This window comes from Heterodontus francisci, chromosome 10 (genome assembly GCF_036365525.1).
Source record: "Heterodontus francisci isolate sHetFra1 chromosome 10, sHetFra1.hap1, whole genome shotgun sequence".
Classification (NCBI taxonomy): domain Eukaryota; kingdom Metazoa; phylum Chordata; class Chondrichthyes; order Heterodontiformes; family Heterodontidae; genus Heterodontus; species Heterodontus francisci.
Genome location: NC_090380.1, coordinates 68,969,649 through 68,988,894, shown reverse-complemented (window position 1 = coordinate 68,988,894; position 19,246 = coordinate 68,969,649). Strand labels below are relative to the sequence as shown.

Genomic DNA, 19,246 nt, shown 5'->3' with positions numbered 1-19,246 from the left:
CTACATCTTGATCTTCCAAGCCAAGATCATTTCTCACTACCATACTGATCTCATCCTTTACTAACAGAGTTACCCCGCCTCCTTTTCCTTTCTTCCTATCCTTCAGAAATGTCAAATACCCTTGAATATTTAGTTCCTAGCCTTGGTCACCTTGCAACCACGTCTCTGTAATGTCTATCATCTCATACCCATTTATTTCTATTTGTGCTATCATTTCATTCCTCTTGTCACGAATGCTGCATGCATTCAGACAAAGAGCCTTTAATTCTGTCTTTTTACCGTTTTCCCCTACTCTGACCATATTTGCTGGATCACTGTTATGCTTGCATGCTTTCTCCCTGTAAAACTCTGGCCATCATTACCTGTATCGCTATCCTGCACTATTGCTTTGTCCTTTCTTGTTAACTTCCTAAATTTCCCCTCATCTGAACCCTCCCTTCCACTATTTAGTTTGAAGCCCTCCTACAGCCCTAGTTACACAATTCGCCAGGATACTGGTCCCGATGCAATTCAGGTGAAGGCTGTTCCAACGGTACAGCTCCCTCTTTCCCCAGTACTGGCACCAGTACCCCATGAATCAAAACCCATTTCTTCCACACCAATCTTTGAGCCACGCATTCAACTCTCTGATCTTATTTACCCTACGCCAATTTGATCATGGCTCAAGTAGTAATCCAGAGATTATTACCTTTGTGGTTCTGCTTTATAATTTAGCCCCTAGCTGCCCATACTCCCTCATTTGAACCTCTTTCTTCATCCTCCCTATGTTGTTGGTTGGCATGGCAAGGTGCAGCTTGCAGGCGATGCACAGTACAGACACATTATGCTGGTGGTGGAGGGAGAGAATACTTCAGGTGGTGGATGGTGGTGCCACTCAAGTGGGCTGCTTTGTTCTGGATGGTGTCAAGTTTCTTGAGCCGTTTGGAGCTGTACTCAGGCAAGCAGAGAGTATTCCATCACACTCCTGCCTTAGACAGGCTTTGGGGAGTCTGGAAGCAAGTCATGCACTGTAAAATACTCAGCCGCTGACCAGCTCTTGTATTCAACGTATTTATGTGGTTGGTCCAGTTAAGTCTCTGGTCAATACTGACCTCCAGGATGTTGATGGTGGGGGATATTTGATGATGGTAATGCTATTGATTGTCATGGGGAGGTGGTTAGACTTTCTATTCTTGGTGATGGTCATTGCCTGGCACTTGTAGCGCCAATATTACTTGCCACTTATCGGCCCAAGCCTGAATGTTGTCCAGGTCTTGCTGCATTAGGCCACAGACGTTGGGGGGGTGGGGGGGGGGGCGGGTGGGGGGGGAGGTGGATGAAAGCAAAGTGGTAATATCACAGGACTAGTAATCCAGAGGCCTGGACTAATGCTGTGGAGACATGAGTTCAAATCCCACCATGGCAGCTGTTGAAATTTAAATTCAATTAATATATAAATCTAGAATAAATTGATAGTCTCAATAATAATAATCATTAAACTACTGGATTGTCATAAAAATCCATCTGGTTCACTAATATCCTTCAGGGGAGGAAATTTGCTGTACTTACCTGGTCTGGCCTATATGACTCCAGACCCATGGCAATGTTGTTGGCGCTTAACTGCCCTCCTCAAATGGCCTAGGAAGCCACTCAATTTCAAGGGCGATTTGGGATGGGGAATAAATGCTGGCCTTGCCAGCAACACTCACGTCCCAAGAACAAATTAAAAAAACATTATCTGAGGAGTTGTGAATGGAATTGAACACTGTGCAATCATCAGCGAACATCCCACTTCTGACCTTAGGATGGAGGGAAGGTCATTGATGAAGCAACTGAGATGTTTGGACCTAGAACATTGTCCTGAGGAACTCCTGCAGCAATGTACTGGGACTGAGATGATTGGCCTCCAACAACCACAAGCATCTTCCCTTTGTGCAGGTACGATTCCAGCCAGTGGAGAGTTTTTCCTCTATTCCCATTGACTTCAATTTTGCTAGGGCTCCTTGTTGCCACACTTGGTCAAGGGCAGTCACTCTCACCTCACCTTTGGAATTCAGCTTGTTTTTTCCATATTTGGACCAAGGCTTTAATGAGGTCTGGAGCCAAATGGTGCTGGCAGAACCAAAACTGAGCAATGGTGAGTAAGTGCCGCTTGGTAACACTGTCAATGATACCTTCCATCATTTTGCTGATGATTGAGAGTAGGCGATGGGGTGATAATTGACCAGATTGGATTTATCCTGCTTTTTGTGGTCAAGACATACTTGTGTGAATTTCCACTTTGTTGGGTAGATGCCAGTGTTGTAACTGTACTGGAACAGCTTGGCTAGAGGCGCAGCTAGTGCTGGAGCACAATTCTTCAGCACTACAACTTGAATGTTGTCAGGACTCGTAGTCTTTGCTGTATCCAGTGCACTTAGCCAATTCTTGATATTTTGTGGAGTGAATCAAATTGACTGAAGACTGGCATATGTGATGGTGGGGACTTCAGGAGGAGGCCGAGATGGATCATCCACTTGGCACTTCTAGCTGAAGGTGGTTGCAAACGCTTTAGTCTTGTCTTTTGTGCTCACGTGCTGGCTCTGCCAATTTTGGGGATTGAGTTGTTGAAGGAGTCACCTGCTCCTGTTGTTTGTTTAACTAACAATTTGTGAGGTTATGGTTCCTATAGACATTCTGGCTTTCATGGACAAAACCTTTATTGGTCTCTGTCTTTCCTACTTGATGCCTTCCCACACAGAGGTTTTTAAAATATAAGAACTTTGTGAATCCTAATTAGAGAGCAGTATGTACCCTATAATTACTCCTCAATTATTTCTAGTTACTATCGGATCTAATGCTCATCTATCACAGTAAGTCAGAAGATTAATAAGATTATAGGTTATATACTAAGAAATTGACAAGTCGTATTAGCAGGGATGCTAACATCCACATTGGGAGTAGTTTTTGAATCCAGGCGCACAAAGAATGTGGTGGAGGCTGACAATATGATTATGGGGTTTGAGGGGCATTGGAGATGATTCTGGGATTTGGGAGTGCTGCGAATATGGTTTACGTGTTTTGATTGGGGGGTTAGTGGGGTAGAAGTCTGGGACAGGGAGCTCTGGGGTCCAGGAGTACAAGGAAGGGTTTTTATAACTTTAGGGATGAGGGGAGAGTTTGGCATTATTGTTAGATTTCTAGGATAATGAATTTCAGTGTTAAATTGTGGATTTTAATTTTGTGTTGGAACACTCAGTGAAAATTTACGAAGTTCCAATTGGTTCATGTAAGATTCTAATTAACGTAAAATAATTAAAATATATTTACTGATTTTTTTTCTCGCCAATATTTTTTCTTCCCCTTCTGCAGACATCGCAACATTGCTGGAGTATAGGTGCTAATTACATACTGGAAGTGAGTGTCAATCATTACAGGTGATCTCAATCTTTCTTTGAACGACATCCACACATGCTCTTCCTGCATCTATCACGGGTTAGCATGCAGGATCAGAAACTCTTGACTTTTTTTTTAATTCCCCTGAGACAGAACAAAAGCCAAATGTACTGACACTGCATTAACCCTGGCTAAGTTCTGTTTGCTCAGTATAGGCTGGGGAATGAACATGGGACTTTCTTTCGTTTGTATAGTTTAGTAACTCACTGAATAAGCTTGTGGATTTCGAACAACTCACTAATGGTAAAGTGATGTTTCAAAACTTGCTTGAGAAAAGTTGAAATTGTACAATTGTATTTTTCATTGGAGTATTTTTGGCAACTACTTTAGGTAATTTGGTCTCTAATTATCTGTTCCTTTGTATTGTATTGTTATCAGGTACTCAAAAATACTAGAGTTGGAAATGGTATTCAAATCCTGCGCTTCCTTTTGTTCCCGTTCATTGGTGTATACGCTGGTGTTGGGTGCACTGTTCATCATACTTGGCTGCAGTCGGATTCTTCTCATGAAGTTTTCTGCTAATGAAGGTGCCTATTTACTTTGCTTAAACACTTAATCTCAAGAACATGACGTTCTGAAATTTAGTCTTGGGAGTTTTGTTTGTAGTCTGATAACAGCATGTTCATTTGAATGTCATAGGCCCTCATATGTTCAGGGAGGAAGTAGGGGCATGTGTTTGCAGGGGGAAACTCGGAACTGCTAGAAATGTAGAGGTCCTGTATAAAAAATTATCATTTATTTTTATTCTGCTGTCTGCCTGGCAGCTGGCCAGATTGAGAAGTGTGGCTGGCTGCTGAGTGGGAAAGTCAGCAATAGAAGGGTGCAGCCGAGGATCACTGGGGCAGACTCCGGCAATCAGAAAAGATAAGGGCATATTTGGGAGGTGGCTCTGAGTGCAGAAGCAAGGAGGGAGGGCAAAACCAGGGCTTGTGAGGGAAGATGGGGGCATGTTGGAGCGCAGCAATGAGTAGGGAAGGAAAATCGGGGCAATGTGGGAAGGAGTGGGAGGGAGGTCAAAGTTGTGGGGGTCGGGCCAGCAATTGCAAGAGGTTGAAATCTTGTTGCGGGGGGTGGGGGGGTGATTTTGGCAGGTCATAGGGGATTTCATTCAGTGGCCAGAGGGAAGCATTCCTGGCCCATAAGTAATACCCTAAAATGCACTTGCTTACTTGATTCCGCTTCCCTTTAGCTGCTTGGTTTACAGACCCCTGGGAAACCTGACCAGCCAACATTATATTCAAATGGCTGTCAAAATCTGGAAACCTCATTAAGATATAATCATCTGCCTGCCTCTCCAGATTGGGTTACTCGGACGCCTCCATCTCTGCCGTGGGTGAACCAAATGTTTGCGCATTTGTGGCAGATTGGGGTCAATTTTCACATGTTTGCTGAGTTAACCCCATCGTCTTGGGGGCGGGGGGTGGGGGTTAAAATTCCCCCATCATGTGCATTTGATGAAACAGGATATGTTCACCAGAAATACTTAATTACTATCAAAATAAAACTGTTACCTAACATGCAAAATTCAATTCCATCCACGCTTTCCCCCTTTAAGCTTTGTTAAACTGAGTTCAATATGAACTTTTATTGCCCAACAAACAATTTGCATTGAATCGAAGAATGTTATTTTGCAAATACAAAGTACTTTGCTTCAGTTTGAAAAGCAGAATCAGCCATGATCTTATATAATGGCGGAGCAGGCTCGAGGAGCCGTATGGCCTACATCTGTTTCTAATTCGTATGTTCATAGGTAATCGATGATTATTGTCCTTGTGCAAGTTCATAACATTTTCAAATTATCTTCACAAATTTGAAGTATTTGAAAAAGTATCTGGATGAGTTGAATGATCAGACACTAAGGACTGGATTTTGTAGAGAAGGCAGGGCTCCCGATGCCAGGCCAAAAAGGCGGGGCGAGGGCAGGAGGACCCCGCCTTGGCCTTCTTGTGCCCACCCCCCCCAGAGCAATCCTCCATCGTTTTGCTGCCCAAGTGTCCTGTGCTGGGTTCCGCTCCCTTTAAAGACGGGGATCCTGTCTCCAAGAGCTGCCGGCCCATCACCGGACAAGCAGCTCAGTAGTATTGGCAGCATCACTGCTAGTGGTGGCCACTGCTGGTACTGCAGAGACCTTGGACCCAGGCCCAGCACTGGAACCCTAGACCTCCGATAAGTGAAGCGGAGTTGCTGGGACCAATGATCTTGGCTCGGAGAGGTCACAATGTAGTTTCAGTTTTGGTGGAGAAAAGAAATAGCAACGGTAAGAAGTCACTTTTGGGAGTAGTTTATAGGCCCCCAACAGTAGTTGCACTGAAGGACAGAATATAAATCAAGAAATAATGAGGGCTTGTAAGAAAGATACTGCAATAATTGTGGGCAATTTTAATATTCATATAGATTGGACAAAGCTAATTGGAAAGGTAGCCTTGAGGACGAGTTCATGGAGTGTATTTGGGACAAATTCTTACAACAATACATTGTGGAACCAACCAGGGAACAGACTACATTAGACTCGCTAATGTGTAATGAGACAGGATTAATTAATGATCTCATAGTAAGGGATCTTCTCGGGAAGAGCGATCATAACATGATGGCATTTCACATTCAGTTTGATGGTGAGAAACTTGGCTCTGAAACTAGTGCCTTAAACTTAACTAAAGGCAATTACAAAGCTAAGAAAACAGTTGGCTAAAGTGGACTGGGAACATGGCTAAAAGGTAAGACAGTAGAGAAGCAGTGATAGACATTTAAGGAAATATTTCATAACTCTCAACAAAGATATGTCCATTGAGAGAGACTCTACAAGAAGGATCAACCATCTGTGGATAACTAAAGAAATTAAAGATGGTATCAAATTGAAAGAAAAGGTGTACAATATTGCAAGGATTAATGGTAGGCCAGAAGATTGGAAAAGTTTTATAAACCAGCAAAGGATGACTTAAAAAAAAGAGCGAGAAATTAGAATATGAGAGTAAACCAGCAAAAAATATAAAAACAGACAGTAAGAGCTTCTACAAATATATGAAAAGGAAAAGAGTAGCTAAAGTAAAACATTGGTTCCTTTAGAGGATGAGACGGGAATTAATAATGGGAAACAAGGAAATGGCAGAGACTTTGAACAAGTATTTTGTATCTGCCTTCACAGTAGAAGACAAAAAAAGCATCTCAAGAATGGCAGAAAATCAAGAGACAAAAGGGAGGGAGGAACTTAAAACGATCACTATCACCAGAGAAAAAGTACTAGGCAAACTAATGGGACTGAAGGCTGGCAAGTTCCCTGGACCTGTTGGCCTGCATCCAGGAGTCTTAAAAGAAGTGGCTACAGAGATAATGGATGCATTGGTTGTAATCTTCCAAAATTCCCTAGATCCTGGAAAAGTCCCAGCAGATTGGAAAACCGCAAATGTAGCACCCTTATTCAAGAAAGGAGGGAGACAGAGAGCAGGAAACTATAGGCCAGTTTGCCTAACCTCTGTCATTGGGAAAATGCTGGACTCCATCATTAAGGTAGTAGCAGGACATTTAGAAAATCATAATATAGGCAAGTAGAGTCATCATGGTTTGATGAAAGGGACAAATTTATTCGAGTTCTTTGAGGATGTAACAAGCAGGGTGGACAAAGGAGAACCAGTAGTTGTAGTGTATTTGGATTTCCAAAAGGCATTCAATAAGGTGCCTCATAAAAGGTTACTACACACCATAAGAGCTCATGGTGTTGGGGGCAATATATTAGCATGGATACAGGATAGTCTAACTAACAGGAAACAGAGTTCGGATAAATGGGTCATTTTCAGGTTGTCAAACTAACTGGTGAAGTGCCACAGGATTCAGTGCTGGGACCTCAACCATTTACAATTTATATTAGTGCCTTTAATGAAGGGACGGAGTGTATTGTAACCAAATTTGCTGATGATACAGATAGGTGGGAAAGCAAGTTGTGAGGAGAACACAGAGTCTGCAAAGAGATATAGATAGGTTAAGTGAGTTGGCAAAAATTTGGCAGATGGCATATAATGTGCGGTTATCCACTTTACTGGGAACAATAGAAAAGCAAAATATTACTTAAATGGAGAGAGACCACAGAATGCTGGGGTAAAGAGGGACGTGGATGTCCTTGTACATGAATCGCAAAAAAGGTCAGCATGCAGGTGCAGCAAGTAATTAGGAAGGCAAATGGAATGTTGGCCTTCATTACAAGGGGGATGGAGTATAAAAGTAGGGAAGTCTTGCTACAACTGTGCAGAGCATTGGTAAGACCACACCTAGAGTACTGTGTACAGTTTTGGTCTCCTTATTTAGGGAGGGATATACTTGCATTGGACGCAGTTCAGAGAAGGTTCACTAGGCTGATTCCTGGGATGAAGGGGTTGTCTTGTGAGGAAAGGTGGAGCAGCTTGGGCCTATACTGATTGGTGTTTGGAAGGATGAGAGGTGATCTTATTGAAACATGTAAGATTCTGAGGGGGCTTGACAGGGTAGATGCTGAGAGGATGTTTCCCCTCATGGGGGAGTCTAGAACGTGGGGGCATAATTTCAGAATTAGGGGTCTCCCATTTAAGATGGAAATGAGGAATTTCTTCTCGCAGAGAGAGAGTCATGAATCTTTGGAATTCTCTACCCCAGAGAGCAGTGGAGGCTGAGTCATTGAATATAGTCAAGGCTGTGCTAGACAGATTTTTGATCTACAAGGGAGTAAAGGATTGTGGGCGAGTAGACAGGAAAGTGGAGCTAAGGCCAATAAGATCAGCGGTGATCTTATTGAATGGTGGAGCTGGCTTGAGGGGCCAAATAGCCTACTCCTGCTCCTATTTCTTATGTTCTTATGAAATCTTGTTTATTGTTGGTGAGCCTGCTCTAAAGAGATTTAATTTGGGCAGGTGTCTGGTGTTGTGTTCTGGACCAATGGTTAACTGATGTAGGCTGTGACAATGAAACTGCTTTCAGATATTGGCTGTCTAAGGTCTCGAATGCCATCCCTTTAATGACACATTTATTTGTTTCACAGCAGTTGTTTTTGCCAAAGCCATGTGGCATTATTCGACATATAATTTGAAATTTCTACACTTTACAATTAATTATAGTGCTCACATCTGATCAAGGGTAATTTTCTCCTTTGGTAAAATCATCAGTTTGTGTACTTAAGAATCCTTGAGACATTAATATTTGCAGACATTTACTGGAACGTATGATGAAAAATTCCAGATGGTGAAATAGTGAAAGGGCAGATAGAGACCGTGAAGCTGAATGAAACTACTATGACTGATGGTAAAGTCGTCTTATTGATTTGTACAGTAAGATATGTTCAGACAGAAACATGGACAGAAAAAAAATTCTTCAGCAACTATAGTTAACTTGTTAGTTTACCGAAGGTTTTAGGAGCAATTACTGATTGAAGACAACCCTTTCTCTGCAAAAGCAAGCAGCCTCAAAATGATTTGTGACCTAAAAGGGCCTGGCTACATTAAATATAGCTACATCATTAACAGCAGTCACACTTTCTTCAAGTCAGTTCCATTGCAACTATTAGAAAAGAGCTATCCAGATGTAAATGCTTCCCTTGTTACATCTGACATTGTATTACATAATGCTTCTGCAAAAAAAAATGCTATGGAATATCTCAGACCGAATGGCTCCAATATTTACCATGCCATGCATTCGGAGAGGGGTTATATAAGGGAAATCCGGAAGTACAGAGTTCCCATACGTACTGCAGGTTTTAACTGCATAGAGTTATTAAAAATTTTTCTCCATGTTTCTTGCCCAACAGCTGGCATGATTGACAAGCTGCCTGCCTGTTGGGCGGTACAGCCTGTAGTAGAAGGAAGCAGCAGAGCAGCAGATAGGTCTATTCGTGGGGAGTGGGAGAGATTGCGGTGGGTAGAGCATGGTTTGGGGGCCTGAGATGGCTGTCGTGGGGGATAGGTCATGTTCAGGGTGAAATGGTAGTCGTGGCACTGTTGGGGGCAAGATGGTGGCTGTTGTGGGGAAGGAGAGCGTGATTGGGAGCGAGATGATGATTGTGGGGGCGGGAAGGGGGTGTTGGAGGTGGAACAAATTCAAGGAGAAATGGTTGTTCTGGGTGGACTGGGGGGGCTGGGGTAAGTTTAATGTTTGGTCAAGGGGGTGAGATGGTGATCGCAGGGGTAGAGATGGTCCCGGGAATTAGAGCATGGCCAAGGGAGGGACAAGGCAGTGGTTGCGGAAGGTGTACCGTAGTTGGGGTTGGGTGGTGGTGGAGAGATGTCGGTTATGGTGGGGAGTGGGGTAAAACATGGTCTGGGGAGTGTGATGGTGGTTGCAGTGGGGTAGAGCATGGTTGAGGACAGGATGGTGGTCACAGGAGGGTGAGATTGCTTGGGGGCCCGTAATCAGGAGTGGGGGAAGGATCGCAGGATCAGAGATCATCAAGGTGGGAGGTTGAGCAGATCATGATGAGGGTGTTTACAAGTCAGCTCGTTGGGCGTGGAGGAAACACTCCTGCTCCTTCTGGCCCACAAGCAGTGTTGTAAAGGCATTTACCATGTGTTCCAGTCCTTCTCGCCTCCTTTCACTAGCCAGGTTTCCCAAGGGCAGGGAAACCTGGTTGACATTAATTATAAATGGAAACCTTGTTAAAATGGTGGCACGCAGCATTCTTTAAACGTTTCCAATCATTGACCTGCCTTCTGAGAGCAGGTTGGTCCCCTGTGCCACAACCGCCCACTCTGGTGGAAGCTCTGTTGAAGTGGGTGGGTTTGAGGCATGTTGCATTTGGCTTTGAAATTTAAAAAATCTTAACTTCCCACTTGACTCAAATGCACAAATATTTGTGTTAAAATTACCCGCTAGTGACAACACTGGTCATCAACTTTAAACCTCTTTTCAGGCATCTCAAAACACCATTTACACAGACCCGGAAGTCTGTTGAATGTCCAGCTTCTTAGCATTGTATGGGGGAAACAGGAATGCAAATAGAGATAGATAATTGCATACCTTTACGACAAAAAAAACTCAATGAAATTTGGAATAAAAACAAGAAGTGCTGGAAATACTCAGCAGGTCTGGCAGCATCTGTGGAGAGAGAAGCAGACATTTTGGGTCAGTGACCCTTCATCAGAACTGAAACGTTAACTCTGCTTCTCTCTCCACAGATGCTGTCAGACCTGCTGAGTATTTCCAGCATTTCTTATTTTTATTTCAGTTTTCCAGCATCTGCAGTATTTTGCTTCTATGAAATATGGTGTAGTTTAATGAACACAATTAGTAGTGGGTAGGAGGTGAGTTGTGAGGAGGATGCAGAGAGGCTTCAGGGTGATTTGGACAAGTTGAGTGAGTGGGCTAATGCATGGCAGATGCAGTATAATGTGGATATCAACTTTGGTATATATGAAGTTATCCACTTTGGTTGCAAAAACAGGAAGGCAGATTATTATTCGAACGGCTATAAACTGAGAGAGGGGAATATGCAGTGAGACCTGGGTGTTCTTGTACACCAGTCGCTGAAGGTAAGCATGCAGGTGCAACAGGCGGTAAAAAAGGCGAATGGTATGTTGGCCTTCATAGCGAGAGGATTCAAGTACAGAAGCAGGGATGTCTTGCTGCAATTATACAGGGCCTTGGTGAGGTCACACCTGGAATATTGTGTGCAGTTTTGGTCGCCTTATCTGAGGAAGGATGTTCTTGCTATAGAGGGAGTGCAGCAAAGTTTTGCCAGACTGATTCCTGGGATGGCGGGACTGACGTATGAGGAGAGAATGATTCAGTTAGGATTATATTCTCTGGAGTTCAGAAGAGTGAGGGGGGATCTCATAGAAACCTATAAAATTCTAACTGGACTTGACAGGGTCGATGTAGGAAGGATGTTCCCAATGGTGGGGGAGTCCAGACCATGGGTCATAGTCTGAGGATACGGGGTAAACCTTTCAGGACTGAGATGAGGAGAAATTTCTTCACCCAGAGAGTGGTGAGCCTGTGGAATTTGCTACCACAGAAAGCAGTTGAGGCCAAAACATTGTATGTTTTCAATAAGGAGTTAGATATAGCTCTTGGGTCTAAAGGGATCAAAGGGTTCGGGGCGAAAGCGGGAACAGGCTACTGAGTTGGATGATCAGCCATGATCATAATGAATGGCGGAGCAGACTTGAAGGGCCGAATGGCCTACTCCTCCTATTTTCTATATTTTGATGATTTCCCAACGTGTCCACACTGTTTTTACTGGCTTAAAATGAATCTCCTATACCATATAGAGGAGCACATCAGCAGGGGATGACTAAATTCATAGTTCTGAGTTTGAAATCTACTGTGGAAACATGTAAGTACCTGTCCTGCTGTTTACCTTTTAATAGCTGTATAGTTTTGAGGGGTAAATAGCTTTTCTGTTGAACAGAACAGTTTCTTGTTAAATTCTAGTAGTTTAGAGCTATATTTTCTTGTTGCACAGTCAGTGATAACTAAAGTTTTTATGCTTCACAGAGAATAAATACAACTATCTCCCAGCCACAGTGAATGTATGTGCAGAGACTGTAAAGTTGGTGTTCTGCAGCATTCTAGCAATAAGGGTTTTGATACAAGGTGAGTTTAAAATATTGATCTTTATTGTCAGATTTCTGTGCCATTTTAATACTGATGATTATATTTGGCACCTAGTGAACATCAGAAATTAAATTGTAATATTTTGTTTTATGTCCCAATGGTGGTTGTGTATTAAGTAGACTCCACTATCCTGTTTGTACTAATGATCTGGCTTGTTTTATACTGAAAGGGAAGGCAGTTGTTCATTTTCTAGAGAACCTTTAGACACATCAATGTAATAAAGATTCTATGAGTGTATCTTTCTTCCAATCTCCATTTGAAAAGATGATTCCAAAGGTGCTCCCTCGTTTATAGCTTTAGAGGAAAGACCAATTAAACCAGGAGTTGATGTAAGAAAGGAAATTTTTGAAGATTTCCTAGTGAAGAACATGAAAATGGAATAAGTGTTTTCATCATCTTAAGGTCTACCATTTTGGTATAGAACCTGCTGAAGGAGTCACTGCGGTTGTTTGTTTATGTACATAGATTAAATTGTGACAGAGTTGTGCCCAGTCCAAGAATGAAGGTTTTCACTGTATTACTCATTCAGATTATCTTAAAACATGCAATCCTATCCTTTTATTAAAATGGAACATTTTGGGTTAGTCAAACTTTCTGTCTCTTTACCTGGACTGCCTGAGAGACATTCAAGCAAGTTTGGTCAAAGGAAATTCTGATAATTTGGGTGGAATCTTCTGCTCTTAGTCTATGAGCGTGAGTCGTGACCATTTCCTGGTTCCGATCTCGCTCTGCCTGTCAGGGCACTCACCTGGGAGATCTTCCTGGAGGGGGCCAATTCAGAGGCTGCCTCTAGGTCCACCATCCAATTAGGCACCTGCCAGTCCTGGCCCTCTTGAGGGACCCATCTGCTGGATCCTGCTGGACTGCCCAATCAGCATACAAATGGCACTTAATTATGCAAATTGGCTACTTGCCATTACCGAGTGGGTAGCCTCTGCAGAGGCTGACTCACCTCCGGATGATTGCCTGGAGCCTGGATTGTGTCGGGCCACTGACCCAACATGTTTCTCAAAAATTCTTCCTGGTCCCGCCTTGAAGCCTGTCCCCGAGAGACTGAGAATATTCCGCCCAGCAAGAGCACTGATGGACCAAAAATTCAGCAAATGGAAGTCAGTTTGGACTTCAGCTTAATTTCCAGTGAAATTTCATCATGATCTGTCTTTGCATGATCAGTCGATAGAAAAAAATGGTAGGTGGCTTATGACAAGGTGCAAGCTATTAATTGAATTGAGTGACTGATTGTTGCAAAACAAATAAATAGTGTGATTCAGAGCATTGTAGACCTAACAGTTCAACTAATGCTTTACATTTGTCAGATTGAGCATTGTATATTTTTATCTTTATTAGTACATCAATATAACAAATGCATCACATAGTAATGAAGAAGTAGAATCCTGACTGCAATACCCCTCAGCTAGAAGTTACAGCTGGCTGCTACATGTTACTTTCTAGCCTTGGAAAGTCCAAACACCAGTAAACCTGTCCTGTTCCTTGTAATAATTTCTTACCAACAATTGTCCCATGGGCTTGCTGTGTTGTTTAACTGACCATTTCGACCAGACCATTGGCCACTAGGTGGAATTTTTTTTGCTCCATGCTGTTGTCATTTCCTTGCATGAACCTGCTGTAGTTGATAAAATGGGAAATTTATTTTATTGTAACAAGTTCACTTGATAGGTAGCTTTTATAAGGTTTGGAAACAGCCATGGGTCAGGAGAAAAGCATACAAAAAATCCATTGAAATGTTTTTTCTTGGTGTAATTGCTGCTGTTCAGTCCAATCTGGCACAAAGGCCTGTGATTGTTTCATTTGTGCTGAAGATTAGAGTCCCACCTGTGATTTCTGGCCAATGTTCTAAATTTGGATAGAAACATGACAAAGATGATCAAGCTCGCAGATTCCAGAACTATTTCTATAATATGATGTTGAATGAGACCAACATACATATTTTTGCACCAAGACTGATAGAAAGACCAATTGATTAATGTAAGCATTTGTTTAATTTAGCACCTGCTGCACCAAGCTTGAACATTTATTCAGACTGGTATGTTTGTTTCAAAGATCAAACAAACTCACCTGGAACCCTTTTTCAATTCAATAAGTTTATTTCATGTTTGAATATAATGCATTTTAAGGATCATATTGTGCAGGTACATTAGTCTTTCCTCAGTACATATGCTTTTTAACAATTGGGTATATCCCTAAACTGAAACATAAATGAATTGCTACTAAGTGTTAAAGATAATGTTGATTGGAAAAGCTTTCAGTTTATTTCATAGTATGAGTGCAAAAATAGAACTGTAACCATAAGTGGATGGCATTCTGCTGTATAAGATTATTTCAGGAAGCAAGCTAAATCTCTGTTTAGCATTTAATGTTAACAGACAAGGATACTCTAGGAAAGTATTTTCAGTAGAAAATGTTGCACCTTATTCTTGAGCAATTAAAATTTTGAAAAATGCTAGATGTAAAATTGTAACTTCACATAATATTTCTGAAACAATGCATAGTAAAATTAATAGCAAGTGTACAAACATGGCAGGGGTTGACTTTCCTTTTCTAATTTCCCCTTCATGCCAACCAAGTTTGCCACAGATGAAATTGTGAACTGTAAATGTTCTGCATCATTAGGGAACTACAACAAATAGGTTTTGAATGTTAGGAAAATTTAATAGCTGTAGCAACATCCTACTCTGTTTTTTGTAGTGATTATTCTCTCTCTTAATTCCTCCAAAATACATAACTTCCTCAAAGAACAAAGAACAAAAAACAAAGAAAATTACAGCACAGGAACAGGCCCTTCGGCCCTCCAAGCCTACGCCGATCCAAATCCTCTATCTAAACCTGTCGCCTATTTTCTAAGGGTCTGTATCTCTTTACTTCCTGCCCATTCATGTATCTGTCTAGATACATCTTAAAAGACGCTATCGTGCCCACGTCTACCACCTCCGCTGGCAAAGCGTTCCATGCACCCACCACCCTCTGCGTAAAGAAATTTCCACGCATATCCCCCCTAAACTTTTCCCCTTTCACTTTGAACTCGTGTCCCCTTGTAATTGAATCCCCCACTCTGGGAAAAAGCTTCTTGCTATCCACTCTGTCTATACCTCTCATGATTTTGTACACCTCAATCAGGTCCCCCCTCAACCTCCGTCTTTCTAATGAAAATAATCCTAATCTACTCAATCTCTCTTCATAGCTAGCGCCCTCCATACCAGGCAACATCCTGGTGAATCTCCTCTGCACCCTCTCCAAAGCATCCACATCCTTTTGGTAATGTGGCGACCAGAACTACACGCAGTATTCCAAATGTGGCCGAACCAAAGTCCTATACAACTGTAACATGACCTGCCAACTCTTGTACTCAATACCCCGTCCGATGAAGGAAAGCATGCCGTATGCCTTCTTGACCACTCTATTGACCTGCGTTGCCACCTTCAGGGAACAATGGACCTGAACACCCAAATCTCTCTGTACATCAATTTTCCCCAGGACTTTTCCATTTACTGTATAGTTCACTCTTGAATTGGATCTTCCAAAATGCATCACCTCGCATTTGCCCTGATTGAACTCCATCTGCCATTTTTCTGCCCAACTCTCCAATCTATCTATATTCTGCTGTATTCTCTGACAGTCCCCTTCAGTATCTGCTACTCCACCAATCTTAGTGTCGTCTGCAAACTTGCTAATCAGACCACCTATACTTTCCTCCAAATCATTTATGTATATCCTCAGTGAAAATGAATGCTTGGAGACTGAGGGAGGAGTTTATATTGTCCATTACAGCGGATTTTGTGGTGTACGGGGTGATATAATTAGGTGGGAGGTGTTTTTCCAGATTTCCGACGGGATATTTTGGAAGAATTAAGTTGGCCGCGGGTTTGCAGCGTTGTGGGGTTCCCCCAGTGCGGTGGTGGATTGCATCTTTGCATTCATTTAAATAACATGAATACTCATTACAAAAGCATAGTTACAATTTAGTCCTACCTGTCAGATTAAGTAAGCAGTGGGCGATATCCCTATGCCACTTGGGACATGAATGTTTCAATGTGGCGTGCAACAGTTGGATTTGTCCAGTTCAGTCTCTGGTCTGTGCTTGTCTTTCTTTAACTCATGGTTGAACTAACACCAGCATTGCAATGGATGTTTGTCTCCAGGCTCAGCACCAACAAGGGTGAATCATCTCGGGATGGTGGCAAAGACATGGGTGGGGGCAACATGGAGAAGATGGGGAAGGTCATCGGAGAGGGAAGGTTGCGGCAATTGGGTGCAGGGAGGGTAGTCGGGGAGGGAAGGTTGGGGCAATCGGGTACATGGAGGAGCAGGGAGGGTAGTCGGGGAGGGAAAGGTGGGGTGATTGGATGCATAGAGGTGCAGGGGAGGGTAGTCAGGGAGAAGGTTGGGGCTGATCCAGTGCCTCAAAGAGCAGTGGAGGGTGCATTGGAGCTTTCAGGTTGATGAATGGTTGATGTTGAAGATACATTTTTTCGGCTGTGGGGGTGGTGGGTGGATTAGATCAGTACTGTATAAAGATATTTGGCAAGGACCTAAAGGGAGGGATGAGTGCTGTCAACGGGGAGCTGTGGGGCAAATTGAGGGTACTGGCTAGCAGAGGGAACAGTCACCATGAATGGGGGCTAATGGATTCTGTGGGGGAGAGGGGAAGGGCAAGACTCATGGGTGGGTATTCGACAGCTTCATATGGTGGGGAACGGGACTCAGCAACAAGGGTCAGTTCAATATGAGGAGGTTCAAGGGTAAGAATCGTCATGTTGATAGTAACGAGAGTGGGAACAGAGGTGAGTGATGGCATAAATACATTGATGATTGCACTGTGCACGGTAATGGGGGGAGGCTCAATGTTAATAGAGGGAATGGTAAAGGTAACATTGGGTGGGTCAAGGGTGATGGGTTCAAGCTGGAAGATTGCAGGAAGAGGTTGGAAGGTGGGGAGACTTACCCTGAATTCCACACGCACCATTTTCTCCAGCGATAATGGAAACCGTGGACACTCAAGGATTGCAAGGAGAGTGGGAGGAGGCAAACAACAGTAGGTGTGTCATCCCCAAAGCGCTGCTGAAGAGAGGTACAGTGCTGCACACGCGTCCACCAGAGCCATCATTGAACACACCATTGGCATTCTGAATATGTGATTCCATTGCCTTGACTAGTCTGGAGAGGGTCGTCAGTATGTGCTACAGAGGGTGTCACGAGCAATTGTTGTCTGCTGTGCCTTGCACAACCTTGCAATTAAACACGACAACATTCTGCAGGTGGAGGAACAGGAGGAACACCAGTGCTCCTCAGATGAGGGTGACTATGAATAGGGTGAGGAGGAGGACAACAATAACAATTATATTGTTATGGATAGAAGGGCCATGGAGAGACATGCAAGTTACATCAGGGAGAACCTCATTTATGCACATTTCAGCCAAAAATAGGCCACATCAAGGAATGTTGGGAGGAGAAACATAACAATTCCTGACAGAAATTCCCTTTCTCATGAGGTCTCAGTCATCTCTTCAGTCTTAATGAAGTGTTGCTGCACTTTCATGTGATTGGCATTTGAAATCATCCATGGGCTATGATAAATGCAAATCCACACAAGTTATGATCATAGAAAACAAAAGTAAGGCATGACACTTTTGGAAAAAATTATTAATCATCAATAGGGGGAGGCGGTGGAGTACTGGTATTGTCACTGGACTAGTAACCCAGAGCCCCAGGTATTGCTCTGGGGACATGGGTTCGAATCCCACCACAGCAGAAGTTGGAATTTGAATTCAATTAATAAATCTGGAATTTAAAGCTAGTCTAATGATGGCCATGAAACCATTGTTGATTGTTGTAAAAACCCATCTGGCTCACTAATGTCCTTTGGGGAAGGAAATCTGCTGTCCTTACCTGGTCTGGCCTACATGTGATTCCAGATCCACAGCAATGTGGTTGACTCTTACATGCCCTCGAAATGGCCTAGCAAGCCATTCAGTTCAAGGGCAGTTAGGCATGGGCAATAAATGCTGGCCTGGCCTGCGACGCCCACATCCCATGAAAGAATTAAAAAAAAAAGGAAAACAGCTATCATTGAAGAGTGAAAGCTCAAATTCCAATGAGATATGGACACTGCACATTTCCTGAGATGCTTTGCAAACATCATGGTGTTCCTGCCATAGGCCTCCAGAAAACATCTTTGTATCCATCTGTAACCAAGCAAAACATTACGGAGAGTGGATCAAATTTTGCATGAAATAAAATTCAATTGTCACAATTTGTACAGCCACCCATGCCACCTTGGTGCTCAAAATCCTTTCAATTTCCTTTTTATCCCACGATGTCCAGGTGCTACCCTGACATTAGCAGCTGAGGTGGAGGCAGTCTGCTCAGTATGCTATGAATGGCCGTAGCAGGCTTCCTCTGGAGGAACAGGGCTCCTACTGAGGGTCTTCAGCAATGGTGCTTGAGTATCCCCTGTGTGCTACCTGCTGAAAGTAAGGAAGTCAATGTCGGTGGGGGGGAGGGAGTGGACGAGACACCGCTTACTCTGGGGGTGTCCTGACAGGAAGGCCCTGGGGCAGCTGTCACGCGCTGCTCCTCCATCTGTGTGCACAGTGGCATCTGCCTGCCTCCCTGAAGGGAAGGAGCACCTGCGGGGAGGGCCAGGTTCCTCATCCCTCTCTCGCTTAGACTTTGCTGCATGGAGCCCCATGACAACAGTGATGGAGTGCAGGTCAGATCGCATAAGGCTCGAGTGTTCAACCAGATTCACCACGGAGCCCGCCAGACTCTCGACTAAGGAAGCCATATGCTCAAATGCCTGGGACATGGCAGACGTCATGGCTTGCATGGACTCCTCCATGGCACACGCAAAGCCACACATGGCCTTGAGCATCTCTGATATTTTCCACATGGCTTTGCTGCACATCCAGCAGACAACTTGTAGCAACAAACAGAGAATCGTCATGAGTTTGGGGCTGAGCAGGGGCCTGGTCCCCAGCAGTCCTCCGATTGTCGGCTGGCTTATGCTCCCTCAACTCCTGGGATGTGTCTGTGTCATGCACACCAACTTGTGATGCAGGTTCTAATGTTAAATCCCCCGCAGACCGTATGGATGTATCTGTGCTGGCGTAGGTGGAAGAAGAGGCACATGATGATGCATCCTCTGGGGCATTGGCGGCTTCTTGCTTCCCCGAGGGGGATTCTTGGGCCACATGGCGTTCTGCTACTCAAGTGCGGGCACCTGCAGTGGAGACACAGAGGCACTTTA

General features: G+C 43.5%; 1 protein-coding gene across 5 annotated transcripts in view; it reads left to right on the top strand.

Annotated features, from left to right (window-relative positions):
* The window catches only part of slc35a5 (solute carrier family 35 member A5), a 41,103-nt gene that overhangs the window by 8,082 nt on the left and 13,775 nt on the right, over positions 1-19,246 (top strand). For 3 of the 5 annotated variants that reach the window (XM_068040680.1, XM_068040685.1, XM_068040683.1), the window contains 3 exons: positions 3,331-3,375; positions 3,793-3,941; positions 11,863-11,961. In XM_068040680.1, coding sequence (XP_067896781.1) covers positions 3,818-3,941; positions 11,863-11,961 — 223 coding nt within the window. In that variant the 5' untranslated portion in view covers positions 3,331-3,375; positions 3,793-3,817. Of the gene's footprint in view, positions 1-1,783; positions 1,918-3,330; positions 3,376-3,792; positions 3,942-11,862; positions 11,962-19,246 lie in introns of all 5 variants that reach the window. The other 2 variants (XM_068040681.1, XM_068040682.1) reach the window with 2 other exon arrangements.